Source organism: Scardinius erythrophthalmus (assembly GCF_964197995.2).
Source record: "Scardinius erythrophthalmus genome assembly, chromosome: 7".
Classification (NCBI taxonomy): domain Eukaryota; kingdom Metazoa; phylum Chordata; class Actinopteri; order Cypriniformes; family Leuciscidae; genus Scardinius; species Scardinius erythrophthalmus.
In genome coordinates this window covers 28638865-28655162 of record NC_138227.1, presented here as the reverse complement: position 1 = coordinate 28655162, position 16298 = coordinate 28638865, and the positions used below count along the sequence as shown (strand labels likewise).

At 44.4% G+C, this 16298-nt stretch overlaps 1 protein-coding gene across 1 annotated transcript in view; it reads right to left on the bottom strand.

Moving 5' to 3' along the window:
* The window catches only part of LOC308693789 (uncharacterized protein), a gene marked incomplete at both ends in the record, with an annotated part of 38353 nt that overhangs the window by 11720 nt on the left and 10335 nt on the right, over nt 1-16298 (bottom strand). Inside the window, 4 exons of the mRNA XM_081370887.1 lie at nt 346-478; nt 684-977; nt 1077-1364; nt 1456-1836. Coding sequence (XP_081227013.1) covers nt 346-478; nt 684-977; nt 1077-1364; nt 1456-1836 — 1096 coding nt within the window. The remainder of the gene's footprint in view (nt 1-345; nt 479-683; nt 978-1076; nt 1365-1455; nt 1837-16298) is intronic.

Below are 16298 nucleotides of genomic sequence, written 5' to 3'. Positions count from 1 at the left end.
ACACACATCTCATATCTCCATCGCTGTAAGTTATACAGAAAACCCACAAAACATGGGAGATGTATTTTTGCAGCGCAGAGCGTCTCTCTCACACTGTATGACATGACAGACAACTAGTTGACAAGTCTGGATCCATTCTGTTCACACAGCACGTGTTTTAAGAGAATGCGAAAATTTACGGGTGTGCGTTCGGTTATAGAATGCGGTTGTCTATTAGAACCCATTATTAACTGTGTGTGAACGTAACTGTATTAAGGACTCAAATACAAAACAACTGTATTCTGCTTCTGTGTGAACCTGGCCTTTGGGAATCTCTGGTCTGAATTAACATATATAAAGAGTTACCTTTGTTGCTTCTTGAATATGATGACTCCAGCAATTATGCAAGCAAGGAGGAACACAAGTGAAGGTGCCAGGATGTACAGACCAATAGTCTTCAGTTCAGTAAGGAATGGGTCTGCCTCATTAATGAGAGGGGCTAAAAGGATTAAACATTATTATTAGCATACAACTGAAAATACCATAACTAAAAGGCAAGGCAATGATGTAAGCAGGAGCTAGAGGGAAAAACAAAGCACATGCTTCTATTCTGGATTGTAAGAAGTTTTAGAGTGTAAGAAAATAATATGACATAAGACATGAGAGATCACACACATCATACAAGATGCTAAAATATCACTCACATTGCACATGTAAAACAACAGAAGCCGTAAAGTCTTTTCCAGAAAATTCTGCAGTGCAAATCAATTTCTTCCCATGGTCTTCTTTTGAACCCAGAAAGGTTATGGTGGAATAGGTGACCCGATCTAAACCAGAGAGTGTTTTGCTGTCATTTGAGACCGTCATGTTATCATAGTTCCATGTGATGGTTGGAGTCTCTCTCTGGCAGGAGTGATAGACGGAACAAGTGAAGTTCTTTGCGACGCCCTCTGTGACATCTGCCAGTTCAGGCTCAATCGTTATTTCATGATGAACACCTGAAATTGAACTTAAACTTGTAATAGGTCCAACTGTGAAATTTAAAGTGAACTTATAGCTAATATCACACAAAGCAGTTCACATGTGTGTTTACTCACAATAAGCACTTTTGTCTTTTGTAGCTGTCACTGTTATTCCACCATAATATGTTACAGAACACTCAATAGTGGAGCGTTCTGCCTTTACGACACCTGTGCGTGTCAGAGTGATTTTCCACAGGCCATCTTTAAGATGATCATTATCTAATTGATCAGTTCCTTCAGTACCGTTCAGAGTGATGTTTGGTTTGCTGTATGGACATGTGTGGTTAGTTGAACATATTACTGTAATGGTGTCACCCGTCCTTTCACCTCCATAAATATTGATGCTGGGCTGTGGTGGACTTGCTACAAATAGTAGAAGTGTCATAATTAGTCAACACACTCTTATAACCAAATCAAGAGTCAGGCAAATTTGAAGAACAAAGTATTTACATACCATCAACTATTATTTTAGAGGTGACATCATAAAATTTGTAGGTGCGATAACCAACAGTTTCAGGGTCAATCCATGCATATAATTTCTCTCCATTGTGGGACATTTCCAGGTTTTTGATCAGCAGACTGCAATCCCTACTTGAGTTCACATATAAATCAGTTTTTCCTCTGAACTTTTCAATGACTTTGTTTGGATTCCATTGATCATAAACTAAAGGATAACCACTAGAGGCCCACTGATACCACACAACTCTACTTGGGTCTTTGGGTGGGTTTGATGTGTAAGAGAAAGAACATGGTATAACCAGACAGGAACCTTGGAGGCCATGAATGTCTTTTGGCGTTTTCACTTCCCATGCTAAAGTATCAAACAGCAGAACACCTGTGGGGAAAAAGTGGGAGCCATTAGCCTAATGGCTGTGTGTTCCTTTAAGATGGCATTTTCAGCATTTCATTTCACTCATATTGTTTTCTGTTAGTAATAGTACACTGAACACTGTGTACACTGTACACTAAGTACACTTAGATTTATATTATTAGAAAAAAAAAAAAAAAAAAATATATATATATATATATATATATATATATATATATATATATATATATATTTTTTTTTTTTTTAATAAATGCAGTTCTTTTTAACCTTTTATTCATCAAATATATTAGGCAGCAGAACTATTACAGTTTTTCTCAGTCGCTTTGGTGCATTTCTCACATCACTATTTACATTTGCACAACAGTTAGTTCAACCTCCACAACATTTAGTCATTTGTGCACATCATAGTAGCAGTTTCTCATTCCTTCCAACAAATTGCAAATGCTTTTGGACATGCATCAGTTGCTTTCATACAACTCTCTGCTGTTATATAACATTATCATTTGCTTATGTCATGTCAGTCAAAATTAACTATACTTGTGAACAGAGGTGGGACAAAGTCATTGTTATGCAAGTCACAAGTAAGTCTCAAGTCTTTGCCCTCGAGTCCCAAGTCAAGTCGAGTCAAAGATGAGGCAAGTCCCAAGTCGAGTCAAAAGTCAAAGCCAACAAGTCTCAAGTCGAGTCCAAAGTCCTACCATTTTAGTTTCGAGTCATTTCAAGTCGTCTTACCACAGAAATAAAATGCATACAAATCATGTATGTCTGTAAGATTTGTATTTATTTAAACCTCTTTTTATACAATGACATTAATCAAATACAGTAAAAAACAGAAAATTTAATTTTCACACAAAAATTCACATGAATTTATTTCTTCTGCTGAACAGGAAGGAAGGGGGGCGGGCGGGAGATGGGTGCAACTAGGGGTGTGCCGGTTTCAGATTTGGCGATGACGGTTATGACGTGAGTCAAATGTGACTGTTTGTAACATAACTGTCGGGTGGGGGGGGGGGGGGTTTGAATAAAAGTAATATTTGTGTAGTGTTCAATGTTGTTATCAATAGAGATACGCGGATGGTGTATTATTTCATCCGCAACCGCATCACAAAACTCATCATCCGCACCAACTTTTTTTGACCAGATTTCAAAGCCGCAAGAATGCCCTTGTCTGTTCTAGAAAGGATGCAGCAAATATATTTAATGCTAATGTATGATGCCTCCGCTGAGTTTCATTCATTTACGATGAGATGCGCTCTAGTTCAGCTTCACAATGCAATGCAAGTGAACGCGGCGCATCGGAGCCTCAATGTCACGGTTATTTATTGTCTCCTATAGGTTTTAATTATTAAATACATGCAATAGGCTCTGTACGAACGCTGCTAACGTATTTCCGGTAGGATCTCAAGCCCCGTTCACACTACAAGCGACTTTATCGCTGCTAGGGCTGGGTACCGAGTTCGATACTTTTTAGGTACCGACCGAATTGCCTCGATACTATCGAGTATCGAAAAATGACTTGTTTTTCGGTACCAGATTTCGATACCTAAGGGGTTAACTCGTTAACGTCAGTGCTCAAACAAATACATGAAATGCACAACGACACACCTAAAGTCGCTCACGCACATACACGCAAACTCTACACACACGAGACGCGCGGAAATCTCCGCGCCACATACTCATATGAGAGGCGCGCGCTCACACAAACTCGCGCACATACTCAATGAGACGCGACTCACGCGAGCACACACACACACAAACTCTCCACGCACATAGTCCTATGAGACGCGAGCGTGCGCGCACACACACAATACCCTAAAGATGTGGATAAGTCGATCAAAAGTGTGGCTACATTTCTCCAGGCTCGATGCCAACAGCGTGCGATGCAGTATTTGCGGAAAATAATTGCTGCAAAGACCGTTACCGCGACAGATATGATGAAGCCCTTGACAGTGCACGGAGTAAACAAGAGCAGAAAGTTGCATCGTCTTCGACTGGTAAATGAAGAGATACCTTGTTGATCACTCTGACAGTGTTATTGCAATAATGATCATACTGAATGTAGGCTACACTGCCGTTCAAAAAAATGTTGCTTAGTCAGAATTGTTTTTCAGTAAGGATGCATTAAAGTAATCAAAAATGACCCTAAAACATGTGTAATGTTACAAAGGATTTCTGTTTCAAATAAATGCTGTTCTTTTTATTTTTTTATTCATCAAAGAATCATGGAAAAATGTATCATAGTTTCCAAAATATTAAGCAGCAAACTGTTATTTCTGATCATGTGACACTGAAGTAATGATTTAGAAAATTCAGCTTTGACATCACAGGAATAAATTACATTTTGAAATATATTCAAATAAGATTTTAAATTGTAATACTATTTCACAATGTTACAAGTTTTACAGTATTTTTGATCAAACAAATTCAGCTTTGGTGAGCATGAGCTCTTTATAAAAAAACATTTCCTTTGTGCACTGGCTAAGGAAAAAAATTTTCAAACTGAAAAAATAAAACCAAAGTTTTTGTGTTATGTAATCTTGTTAAAATGGATTTCATAAAATGGGTATCGAAAAAAGTATCGTTCAGGAACCGGTATCAAAATCAAGGTATCGGTATTGGTATCGAAATTTTTGGAACGATACCCAGCCCATTCGCTGCATGTCGCCAGTGGCTGGCGATGAGGTCGTTAGTGGGCGTTCTCACTTCTGGTTGCCTAGGTAATGTTTGTGAGTGCCATTCACGGATGTTACGTGTTGTAGACAACAAATCTGTTTTCTTGCCGCTACAAGCTAACATTTTGGATGGAAAAGTCTAAATATAAATGGGATCAGTACATAAAATGCATAATATTAAAGATGAATGAGAAACAGTGAGTGCCCTGTGCTATCGCGGCTATTTAACTGCAGAAAATGGGCAAATACTGGTCTTTCTGAGTTCACGAAACCATTCGGGCTCGGAGTCAGCACGACGAGTACTACTGTATGTACACAGAGACATATCATAAATTATTGGACAGTTTCTGACTGCTAAAATAAACTTCTCATTCATCTTGCCTCGGTCAGACGCTGCACTGAAGAGTGACGGCTCAACTGACTTCACTCCTATTGGTTGTCGCTCGCGAAAGTCGCTCTTCATTTGCATAAAGTTAAACATTTCTCAACTTTGTCGCGTCGCCTGACACGCCCTATCCAGTCGCCAACGGTCGCGACCGCGCGTGTCACCGGAAGTCGCCCGCTCCCCATTGAAAATGAATGGTATCGCGTCGCTTGGTCGCGTGTAGTGTGAACGCAGCTTCAGCCGGCGTCTTTACTTCCGCATAGCGCGTTCTATAGGACAATTCACTTTAATAAAATTCATTTTCTCAGAAACGGAGACAACGATTTTAGAAACTGATTCGCTAGTCGGATTTTTTTGTGATATGAGAGAATACTCACCCTCAAAGTTGTTGATGTAGCTTGAAATTTATAATTTAAAGAACTTCTCTATCTTACTCATATGTGTGACAGTTAACTGCCTCACAATATTGTTAACATCATTCACGTTAACCGCAGGAAGTTTTTGTAAACAGCGAGTGTAATTTGCCATTATCTCCACCTAATGCAAAAACGGCTTCTGACGCAGCACCGGATGTAACTGGGCGGGCTGAGACAAAACGCGGAAGCGATCGTACATAGAGCCTATTGGTTGATGAAACATTTATTAAAATTAAGATACAATTTGTACAAAACGAACTTCGCTTTAGAGAAAGGATTTCTACAAAGCAAAACTTAATGAAGTGGTAAAAATCATGTCTGACGATTTACAAAACAAAACTTCATTAAGTGGTAAAAACCATGTTTCCCGATTGCAAATGTTCATTGCTAATGTTTATTATTGCAAATGTTTTTCATTTGTTTAATAAATCTCATAATGATGGCATATCATTATATCATAGCTTTTATTTCTATCTAAAATAATTGGGTCGGTCAGGGGGTACTTGGCAAAGAATCAAATACAGTTGGAAACGACGTAGACCATTAATAACACAGACACGGTTTTGGCGGTTATATAGATCTAATGATGGTGTTCAACTATAACCGTCGGTCTCACGGTTATATACTAACCGTCACACCCCTAGGTGCAACTGTGATGCAATTATTAATAATTGTAATTTTTGCATCACAATAAGTGTATTGTCAAAACATTTTAGTAACTAAACTGAATTTTATTAGGTTTAGTGACAACATGTTACAATGTTTACATGGTTCAATTTATGGTAAGCTACGCTTTTTTATTATTTCAGTTCAATTCACTTATTATGATTTGATTTAATATTGACTCATTTGGATAAATATTAGGTAGGCTACACAAGATAGGCATTCATTTTTCTCAAGAAAAAAACAACTCACCTAATGCAGTAAACATACAGAGAGCCCTATCAGCTGGCAGTATTATTTAAGGTTAAAAATAACACAAATTAAATATAATGCATTTTTTTATTATAATAACAACTTTATTTAATGATATAAGTAAAAATATAATAAACATGCAATAGTACACATATTTAGCAAAATACTCTCTATAGCTCTTTTTTCTAGCCAACTAACGTGCCTATATTATGGTCATTAAATGCTTTCCTGAGGTAAATGTTATGTGACATAATTGTTCTCCAACTGTTTTATTGACCCCTTTGATTGATGGCTCGATATTATGTATGAGGAATATACATTTCGGTAAGCTGTACTGTATCTTTCAACAGTGTTCATTCGTGTTTAACGTTATTTACTATCAGCTAGAGATGATCGGTTCACGTGCCGCTAGGGATCTGTCGTGTCACATTTACAAGCGCCAAAACGGTATTTATTGTCTGAATTTCGTAATAAAAGTGACAGAATCTGAGAGCAGAGATTTTTTTTATATCATAACTAACCTGCTCTGTCAAGTCTGTCGGTCTCCGTGTCCTCTTTGCTTCGCGATTTTTCTGTGCGTGAGAAAAAAAATGGATGTGTGGCTACATCCAATAAGGTGCTTATCATTCGTTCAAATTCGTAGCATGCGTTGTGCTTGTTGCGCTTCATTGGTTGTCTTGCAATGTGCCTGCTTAGATGTTGTCGAATCAAAACAACGTGGGACTACAGTGATTGGATGTCGTGCAGGCAGCGCGTGCGCTCTCTGCATGCATACAGGTGGTGCACATTTTTTCCACAGATGCAGATAAACAGAGCGGCGTGTGAACGTTTTTTCCCCAGTTTTCATGGGAAGTAGCAAGTCTTCTCGAGTCAAAAGGCGCAAGTCCAAGTGAAGTCACGAGTCATTGATGTTAAAGTCCAAGTCGAGTTGCAAGTCTTTGTACATTTTGTCGAGTCGAGTCTGAAGTCATCAAATTCATGACTCGAGTCCACACCTCTGCTTGTGAATGCTGAATAGTCATTCCATATAAAACGTACTCAGTTACTAATGTAACCTCGGTTCTCTCTAGAAGAGGGAACGAGTATTGCGTAAGTTGCTTACGCATCGGGAAAGTTTTCTTTCTTCGAGATCTGAAGCCAAAAAATTATCCTTAATTTTGTATTTATTGTCAACGCAGTGCAGCAGCCGGCAGACCTAGGCAGGCTGTATAAGCGTGCTCATTGGCTGCTCGGCGGCAACTGCTTAAGCCTATAAGTGAGCGCTCTGAAACGCGGCAACCAATGAGGGCGCTTCGCACCCTCCACACCCGTGTGCGCCGAGCATCCAGCCCATGAATCCCAGGGAGACCGGGGAAAACATTCTGCTAGAATATGTGGCCGGTCGGGGAGACGGGCCAGCACAGTACAAGCACTCCATGCGGTATATAAAATAGAGCGGTGCGGGCGGTCTATAAGCATATAATAGTGCAAAACAGTAGGGCCGCTAGAGCGAGCCCATACAGTACATAAGCACTCATTAGGGTAGGAGAAGAGCGACATAGTCGGTCTTACTGTCATGACTGAACAGACAGGAAACAGTTGCAGGTACTCAAAAAGTGTTTAATATCTCAATATGGTCAGAAACAGTACAGGAACAAAGAAGGGCGGCGACTCAGGTTTGTGCAGGGACTTTTCGATGGTCTGTGGTGCTCTGGTGCTGTGATAGTGCAGAATCCCGATCCCGGTGTTTGAGTGCGGTGAATCCAGTGACGAGGAACAAGACGGCGAGAAGACAAGGCAGGCGAACACAGACACGGCAAACTTCACGGGAACACAGACACGGCAAACTTCACGGGAACACAGACACGGCAACACAGGACCTCAACAAACAATCCGACACTGGAACAGAGCATGGTGTGAGTATATATAGGCAAAGGGAATGAACAGCAGCTGTGAACAGTGATTGTGATGATGATGATGATCAGCTGGAGCGCTGACAGACACGTGAGCGGGACAACGCCCACTCACACATAAACACAACGACACGAGACAAGAAAGAAACAATGCATTCAACAACCGTGACACTTACATGAAGAGAAAAAACCCACGCGCCACAGAGTGGAATACGGGTGGCCAGCAGCGCGGGCCAGCACCGGTAAAACAGCGCGTAAAGGGAAATGGGAAACAGAACGGTTCAGCCGGTCTGAGTTTAAAACACTTCACCCAGAAATAGCGCCAGCATGTGAACGTAGTCTGCACACGAGAAACTGGGCAGAGCGTACATGTCACTTATACTGACAATAATTTTGCCTGTAAGGCGGGAACTTCCAGGTTATAAAACCTCACGAATGTTGACGGGGAGGCCCAGCCCGCCGCCATCCAAATATCGTGGATAGAAATTTCCGCTGGACCAGGCCCACGACGAGGCCATGCCTCTAGTAGAGTGGGCTCTGATGCCCAGAGGGCACTGCAGGTGTTTGGAGGCATGAGCTGCTGCGATCGCGTCCACTATCCACCTGGACAGGCTCTGTTTCGAGGCGGCGAGACCCTTGGTGCGTCCGCCGAAGGAAACAAAGAGCTGCTCTGAACGCCTGAAAGCGGCGGAGCGCGTGATGTAAAATCTCAGCGCCCGGACAGGGCATAAGAGGTTATCACTGTGCCCTAACGGGGTTCCAATCGCTTTGGGGATGTAACCATGTCTCGGTCTGAGAATGACTTTCGAGTCATTCGGCCCGAACTCAAGACATGCAGGGCTAACAGATAGCGCGTGCAAATCACCCACACGTTTGACTGAAGACAGAGCTATCAGAAAAACGGTTTTAAGCGACAGGTACTTTAGATCCACGGATTCGAGCGGTTCAAAGGGAAAAGCCTTCAGGGCCGCCAGGACCAAGGACAGATCCCAAAAAGGAACCGAGGGGGGCCGCGGGGGATTCATCCATCTAGCTCCTCTGAGGAAGCGGATAATGAGCTCATTCCTTCCCATTGCCCGGCCGCGCGTCGTCTCAGCGAACGCGTGGAAGGGGACCTGCCCTTTTCCAACAGCTCTTGTAAGAAGGAGAGCACCCGCGGGACCCCGCATGCGCGTGGATCCAAGCTTTTAGTAGCGCACCATTTGGAAAACACCGACCATTTAGACGCGTAGAGCCGTCTCGTGGAGGGGGCTCTAGACTGTGTGATCGTGTTCACGACCCTTTCTGACAGGTCAACGGGTATCCGTTGATCACCCATGCATGCAGAGACCAACGCTCTGGATGGGGATGCCAGATCGATCCACCGGTTTGGGAGAGGAGATCCTTTCTCACCGGGATCAGCCATGGGGGTGAGTGTGACAGCCTCACTAGCTCTGGGTACCAAGTTTGATTTTCCCATCGCGGGGCTATAAGAAGCACTGAGTGGTGCGTTTCTCTGATCCTCGAAATGACCTGTGGTAACAGGGAGATCGGAGGAAAAGCATACAGCTGGAGGCTGGACCATGTCTGGGACAGCGCGTCCTCGCTCTTCGAGTAAAATTTCGGGCAGTGAGCGTTGTCTTCCGACGCAAAGAGGTCGATCTCCGCTCTGCCGAATAGGCGCCAGAGAAACTGGACTGTCTGGGGGTGCAGGGACCATTCTCCCAGGGGAATGTTGTCCCTGGACAGTCTGTCTGGACCGACATTCAGGTGGCCCGGCACGTGCGCGGCTCTCAGCGAGCGCAACGAGCGGTAAGCACACACGAGAAGGCGTTCTGTCAGCTTGCACAGATTCCTGGATCTGACCCCGCCCTGTCGGTTCACATAAGATACTACGGACATGTTGTCCGAGCGGACTAGCACATGGTGGTCCTGTATGAACGGGAGGAAGCGCTTGAGCGCGTTCTCGACCGCTATCATCTCCAACAGTTTATGTGGAGGCATCTTTCCTGGTCTGACCATAGGCCAAAAACCGGTTTGCCCTCGAACAGAGCGCCCCAACCTGAGGTGGAAGCGTCCGTCGAGATAACTTTGCGGTATGAGATAGCTCCCATTGTCACTCCCCGCTGGTACCAGTCGGCCGCTAACCAGGGCTTCAGTGCTGAAACGCAGCTCTGAGTCACTCTGATACGGAAACCGCCGGAAGCCCATACTCTGTGAGGCACTCGGGCATTCAGCCAGCGTTGTAGCGGGCGCATTTGTAAAAGACCCAGCCGAAGCACTGCTGCGGCTGAGGCCATACAACCGAGTAACCTCTGAAATGTTTTGAGAGGTACGGTGCTGCCCGGCCGGAAGGACGCAGCCAGGCGTCGAATGAAGCGCGCGCGCTGTGTCGAAAGGCGGGCCGTCATCGCTACAGTGTCCAGATCCAAACCCAGAAAGAGGTTGATTGACTGGGCACCAGCGAGCTCTTGGTCCAGTTGACCGTAAGCCCCAGGCTGTCCAAGTGGCTTAAAAGCACTGTTCTGTGGGCGATGAGTTGGGCCTCTGACTGTGCTAGGATCAGCCAATCGTCCAAGTAGTTCAGAATTCGCATTCCCCGACCCTCAGGGAGCGAGAGCCGTGACCATGCACTTCGTGAATGTGCGTGGTGCCAAAGACAGGCCGAACGGCAGGACGGTGTACTGATATACCTGACCGTCGAAGGCGAATCTCAAGAATGGCCTGTGACGGGGTATTATCTGGATCTGAAAGTACGCATCTTTTAGATCAAGAGATATAAACCAGTCCCTCGGGCGAATTTGCGCGAGAATTTGTCTGGCTGTGAGCATTTTGAACGGTCTTCTCATAAGAGCCTTGTTCAAACGTCTCAGATCCAAAATTGGTCTGAGAGCTCCGTCCTTCTTGGGAACGAGGAAATAATGGCTGTAAAAGCCCGACTCGCTCATGGAAGGGGAAACCGGTTCTATAGCCCTTTTGCACAGAAGTGTAGCTATTTCTGCTCGAAGTAGATGTGCTACTTCCCCATACACTCTGGTCTCGATACGCGCTTGAAAGCCCGGAGGGCGGCGAGCAAACTGCAGAGTATAGCCCTGTTTTACTGTGCTTAGCACCCATTCTGATGCGCCTGGAATAGCTTCCCACGCTTTTGCGTGTGCAGCCAGGGGCAGAATGGCCTCCAGGCTCCGATCGCCTCCAGGCTCCGATGCGCGCTCTTGGTGCTTAGATACGGCGGATCGCACGCAGGGAAAAGCCTTGTGTCCTGGTGGCTTTTGACGGGGAACATATAGTGTGAGGCGCGACGCGCGATGGCGGCGTCGGGGGCGAAAATGTTCGTTAGTATGTGTGAGTGCTCGAGGGCGGGCACAGGACTTACATTCAGGGGCAGGCGCGGCGCGCTCTTGGTGCTTAGATACGGCGGATCGCACGCAGCGATAGCTGGCCGTTTTACACACAGTGTCCCGGTGGCTTTGGACGGGGAACATATAGTGTGAGGCGCGACGGCGGCGTCGGGGGCGAAAATGTTCGTTAGTATGTGTGAGCGCTCGAGGGCGGGCACAGGACTTACATTCAAAACATGACCGGTCGTGCGAGGCAGTGTGACAGAGCGGGCAGTGAGTAGGTGTGGGCACGGAGAAGTGGACACGTGACCTACTTTAACACTAAAGCGGCTTTTGCCCGCTTTATGAGAGTGGGCTCTGTGAGAGACATGGGATGTATAGTGCTTGTGTACAGGGGTGAGCACAGAAACGTGGGCACATTCACTGCACTTGAAACACATACGGCGTAAGCCGTGCAAACAGACATTATGCTCTTTTGAAATTTCTCTGGGTTGCCGTGAGAACGGCGGTTGCGCGCAGGCGAGCGGGTAGATATACCGGCTCGTAGACTGCGAGGTAAACAGCTGCAGTAGCCGTGGCAACGGGGACTGACAGAGCGTGAAGCTTCGACGGTGGTCCAGCCGCAGCGATGTGGGACTTAACCGTCTTTTCTTCTCTCGTGTTTAGACGCTCATAAATACTCGAGCACCATGAGTAGGTGTGGTGCGAGAGGCGGGTTCGCTTTCTGTAAGAAAAACTGGCCGCGAGCTCGGAGAAGCAAGCAGCATAAATTTTTATCTGCCCCGAGAGCTGGGATCGAGCGCTGATCTCCCGCACGATAGCGTATGATTTTGCCACTAAGCCACAGGGGAAAACACATTAGCTTTCGGTTAGCGCGAGCATATAAAAAGCGACCTCATGTATCGCGTCAGCGTTTGTTTGCAGGCGTGCGTGTATTTAAAACAGGCTTGTTTACTGCAATAGTAATATTTCCAGCCGCCTGAACTTAAGAGGGGACCGAGAAATGTGTGAGAATTGGCGGTTGTCCAGCCGCAGCGGGACTAACACACTCTCTTCTCTTTTCGCCGGTGAGTGAGGCGCGCACACTGAATGTTGCTCGTGACCGTCCGCTTTGTCATCCCTTGTGAACGGCGCAATCTGCGTGGCCCAACGAGGGAGAGAGCGGGCTTGCTTTCTGTATGTAAGAAAAACTGGCCGCGAGCTCGGAGAAGCGAACAGCATAAATTTTATCTGCCGCGAGAGCCGGGATCGAACTCAGGTCTCTAGCATGAAAATCTAAGATTCCGCCACTGAGCCACAGGGGAGAATACATTAGATTTCGGTTAGCGTCATCATGTCTTGTGACGGCGTTTGGTTGCAGGCGAGCGTGTATTTATAACAGGCTCGTGTACTGCAATAGTAACAATTCCAGTCACCTGAACTTAAAGGGCACCTATTATGCAAAATTAACTTTTACATGGTGTTTGAACATAAATGTGTGTTGGCAGTGTGTGAACAAAACCACCCTAGAATGATAAAAATCCACCCAGTAGTTTTTTTACTATCTCAATAAATCATAAGCACTGTCTCAGAACACCCTGTTCTAGATTTCCCTCACTGTGACGTAGAAATGAGCTAAGCCCCACCGACGTGATTTGATTGACATCTGGTTTTGGCATAGACCCCGCCCTCGGTGATCTGCATTCTCCATTGTTTCAACGACAGCCGGTAATGTCTCCTAAGAAGTGTAGGTGTTCTGTTGTGGGATGTAAGAATGGACATAGAGACAGAGCGCAACGCGTCATAATCTGAAGACCACGCCCACCCAGGGGGAAAACAAACCAATGTTCTCCATTGACTTTGCATTGCGAGAGGCTGCCTCCTTGTCATTTCTTGCTTCTAAGAAAAGACAGAATAATGCCTAAAAGCTGCTATGTGACAATGTGTACAGCAAACAAGCTAAGAAACTCAGAAATAAGTTTCCATAAGCTGTCGACCCCAAAAAACAAGTGTTTAGGACATAAAAGTGGATACAGGCTGGAACGAATGGTTAAATTGTGGGATCCTGACACTCAGTATGCACTAAAAATACACTACGTGTGCAGTAAGTTAAACATTTGGTCACTGGTGAGTCAAATATGCAAATGTCAGCTTTATATATTATATTTCTGTAAGATAAACTATCCTGTGTTGCCGATTACAGTCTCCGCCAGCGGGCGTACGTTAGTTCTCAGAGTAATTAGACACGTGACGCTCTGTCTCAACTGCCTGTATCCACTTTTATGTCCTAAACACTCGTTTTTTTGGGGTCGAGAGCTAATAAAAACTTATTTCTGGGTTTTTTAGCTTGTTTTCTGTACACCTTGTCACACAGCAGCTTTTAGGCATTTTTCTGTCTTTTGTTAGAAGCAAGAAATGACAAGGAGGCAGCCTCTCGCAATGCAAAGTCAATGGGGACGGTTGGTTTGTTTTCCCCCTGGGTGTGGGCGTGGCCTAAATGCGCTCTGTCTCTATACATAGTTCCCACATGACGTCACAACATACGGGCATTTGCCGACCCGGCGCCATTTCTGAGGGCAGAACACAACATTCTTACAATGCAGAACATGAGAAGAAGAAGCTGAAACGGAAATTTTGTGATTAAAAAGTAAAAATGGTCATCTCCTGCTGGGTCAATGGATGTTCCAATCGTGCCGGAGGTTCAGTTAAATTTAGTTTTTTAGCATTTGCCGACCCGGCGCCATTTCTGTGGGCAGAACAATAGTAGAAGAAGCTGAAGCGAGTTAATTTCGTGATAAAAAGTGAAAATGGTGATCTCCTGCTGGGTCAATGGATGTTTAAATCGTGTCGGAGGTTCAGTTAAATTTGAATTTTACAGTATACCCGTCATTAGACTTCATGAATGTGAGAAGACTAAGCTTTCGTCAGAACAACGACGGAGGGTATGGCTGGCGAGGATACACAGGAAAGAAACTCCCTCAAAACACGCAAGAATTTGTTGTTTTTTTATTGCGAGTGTACACAAATATAAGTTAACACTTTGCAGTTTGAATTATGTCCTGTATGAACAAAATGACGAGATATTAAAAACATACAAAAACAACATTGTTTCCACTGTTCGATCGCGCCCGCGACTCTCTCACTCTCACACACACACACACACACACACACTCACACATTCCAGCACGGCAATCTCAGATTATGTCCCTAAAGAACCCGCGTATAAAGCAGTTCCGCATTACATTAATTAATTTGCACGCGAGTTTTATTTATTTTCGTGTATATTCATATTCATGCACATATTTCCAGGCTCGGAATTGCTCACATCTATTAAAACTCCTAGCCAATACCAGATAATGGCACACATGATAATACTGTATCTGAGGCAAAGCTGCATAATCAGTGCTCAGTGCTTCCTTTGTTAGCGCATACAGATCCACACCACTTATGACTGAAATTTTCGCATTGTACCTCTCTCTGTCTTGTGTTAATAGAGTCTCTTTATAATCTGTCACTTTGTCTCTTCATGATTTTCGTAACATTATAAATGGAAAGAAATATTCGAAATTTGCTTGTAAAACTCATAGACAGTATGGTAAAACATTGTAAACACAGCAGCTTTTGCCCTCAAAGATGGCGTCTCCGGGGAGGTCACGTGACATTAATTGGCCTGTGGGAACTATGTATAGTAGTCTTCACTGACATCAGAGCCACTGAAAACGCAGCGGATGGATTTTATTTATGAAGAAAAGGCACCACTTAAACTTCCTAAATACGAGATTAATTTTCTGACTGACTGTTTAGTGAACGAGGGTCAAAGTTAATCCTCAAGTGTGGATCGTTGCCTACTGTTCGTGATCCAACGTCACCTCCAGAAGTAAGTGTATTTTATGATTTTTGAGCAAATAGTCATTTCAATCGATGTCAGCCAGTTCAACAACAAATGTGTCTAAAGCTATTTATTGTCGTCATTATAGGATGTCTCAACAAACAACGTCAGACAGTTTTGTAGGCATTTTTTTTTGCAGCATTTACAAATGTAAATAAATTAAGGTCTGCTCTATCTCCATAGATAGTAGGCTAGGCAATATAAACGTCTATCTCCCTCCCCTTAAGAAATAAATAAATAAATCGTTTGTAGGCTACTTAGCAAACGTTATCACAGTAGTGTGTGTGTGTGTAGTTTAAAAAAATTGCGCGAACGTTATCAAAGTTTGTGTGTGTGTGTGTGTGTGTGTGTGTGTGTGTGTGTGTGTTGCACATCCATAATGGCAAAGGGGACACGATTAAAACTCTATAATTACATAAATGTATCAAATAACCATTCCGAGACGTTTTGTCCATTCTCATTCGTGTTTATTCTGTGCCAGACTCTCTTCATCATCTGGGTCCAGCAGCAGGGCGGGGATATGCAGCTCATTTACATTTAAAGTGGTACACACAAAACAGCTCTTTTTAAATCAGGCCCCAAAAATGAGATTTTCAAATGGTTATAGTAAATTAACTGTGGGGTATTTTGTGCTGAAACTTCACAATTGCATTCTGGGGACACCCAAGACCAATATTACATCTTCTAAAAAGGGGCATAATAGGTGCCCTTTAAGAAGGGACTGAGAAATGTGTGAGAAATGGAGGTTATAGTCCGGCCACGGCGGGACGAAAACACTCTGTTCCCCTTTCACCGGTGAGTGACGCGCGAGGACGGAGTAGCTTTCTTGTAACGTAAAGAGAGCTCCAAGACCGTCCGCTCCTGCCATCACTTGTGAGCGGCGCAGTTTGCGCGGCTCGAACAGAGGAAGAGGAAGCTCACACTGAGACCGTCTGCTTCTGCCATCCCTTGAGAGCGGCGCAGTTGTACGGCTCGAACAGAGGGAGAGTACGGGTATCTA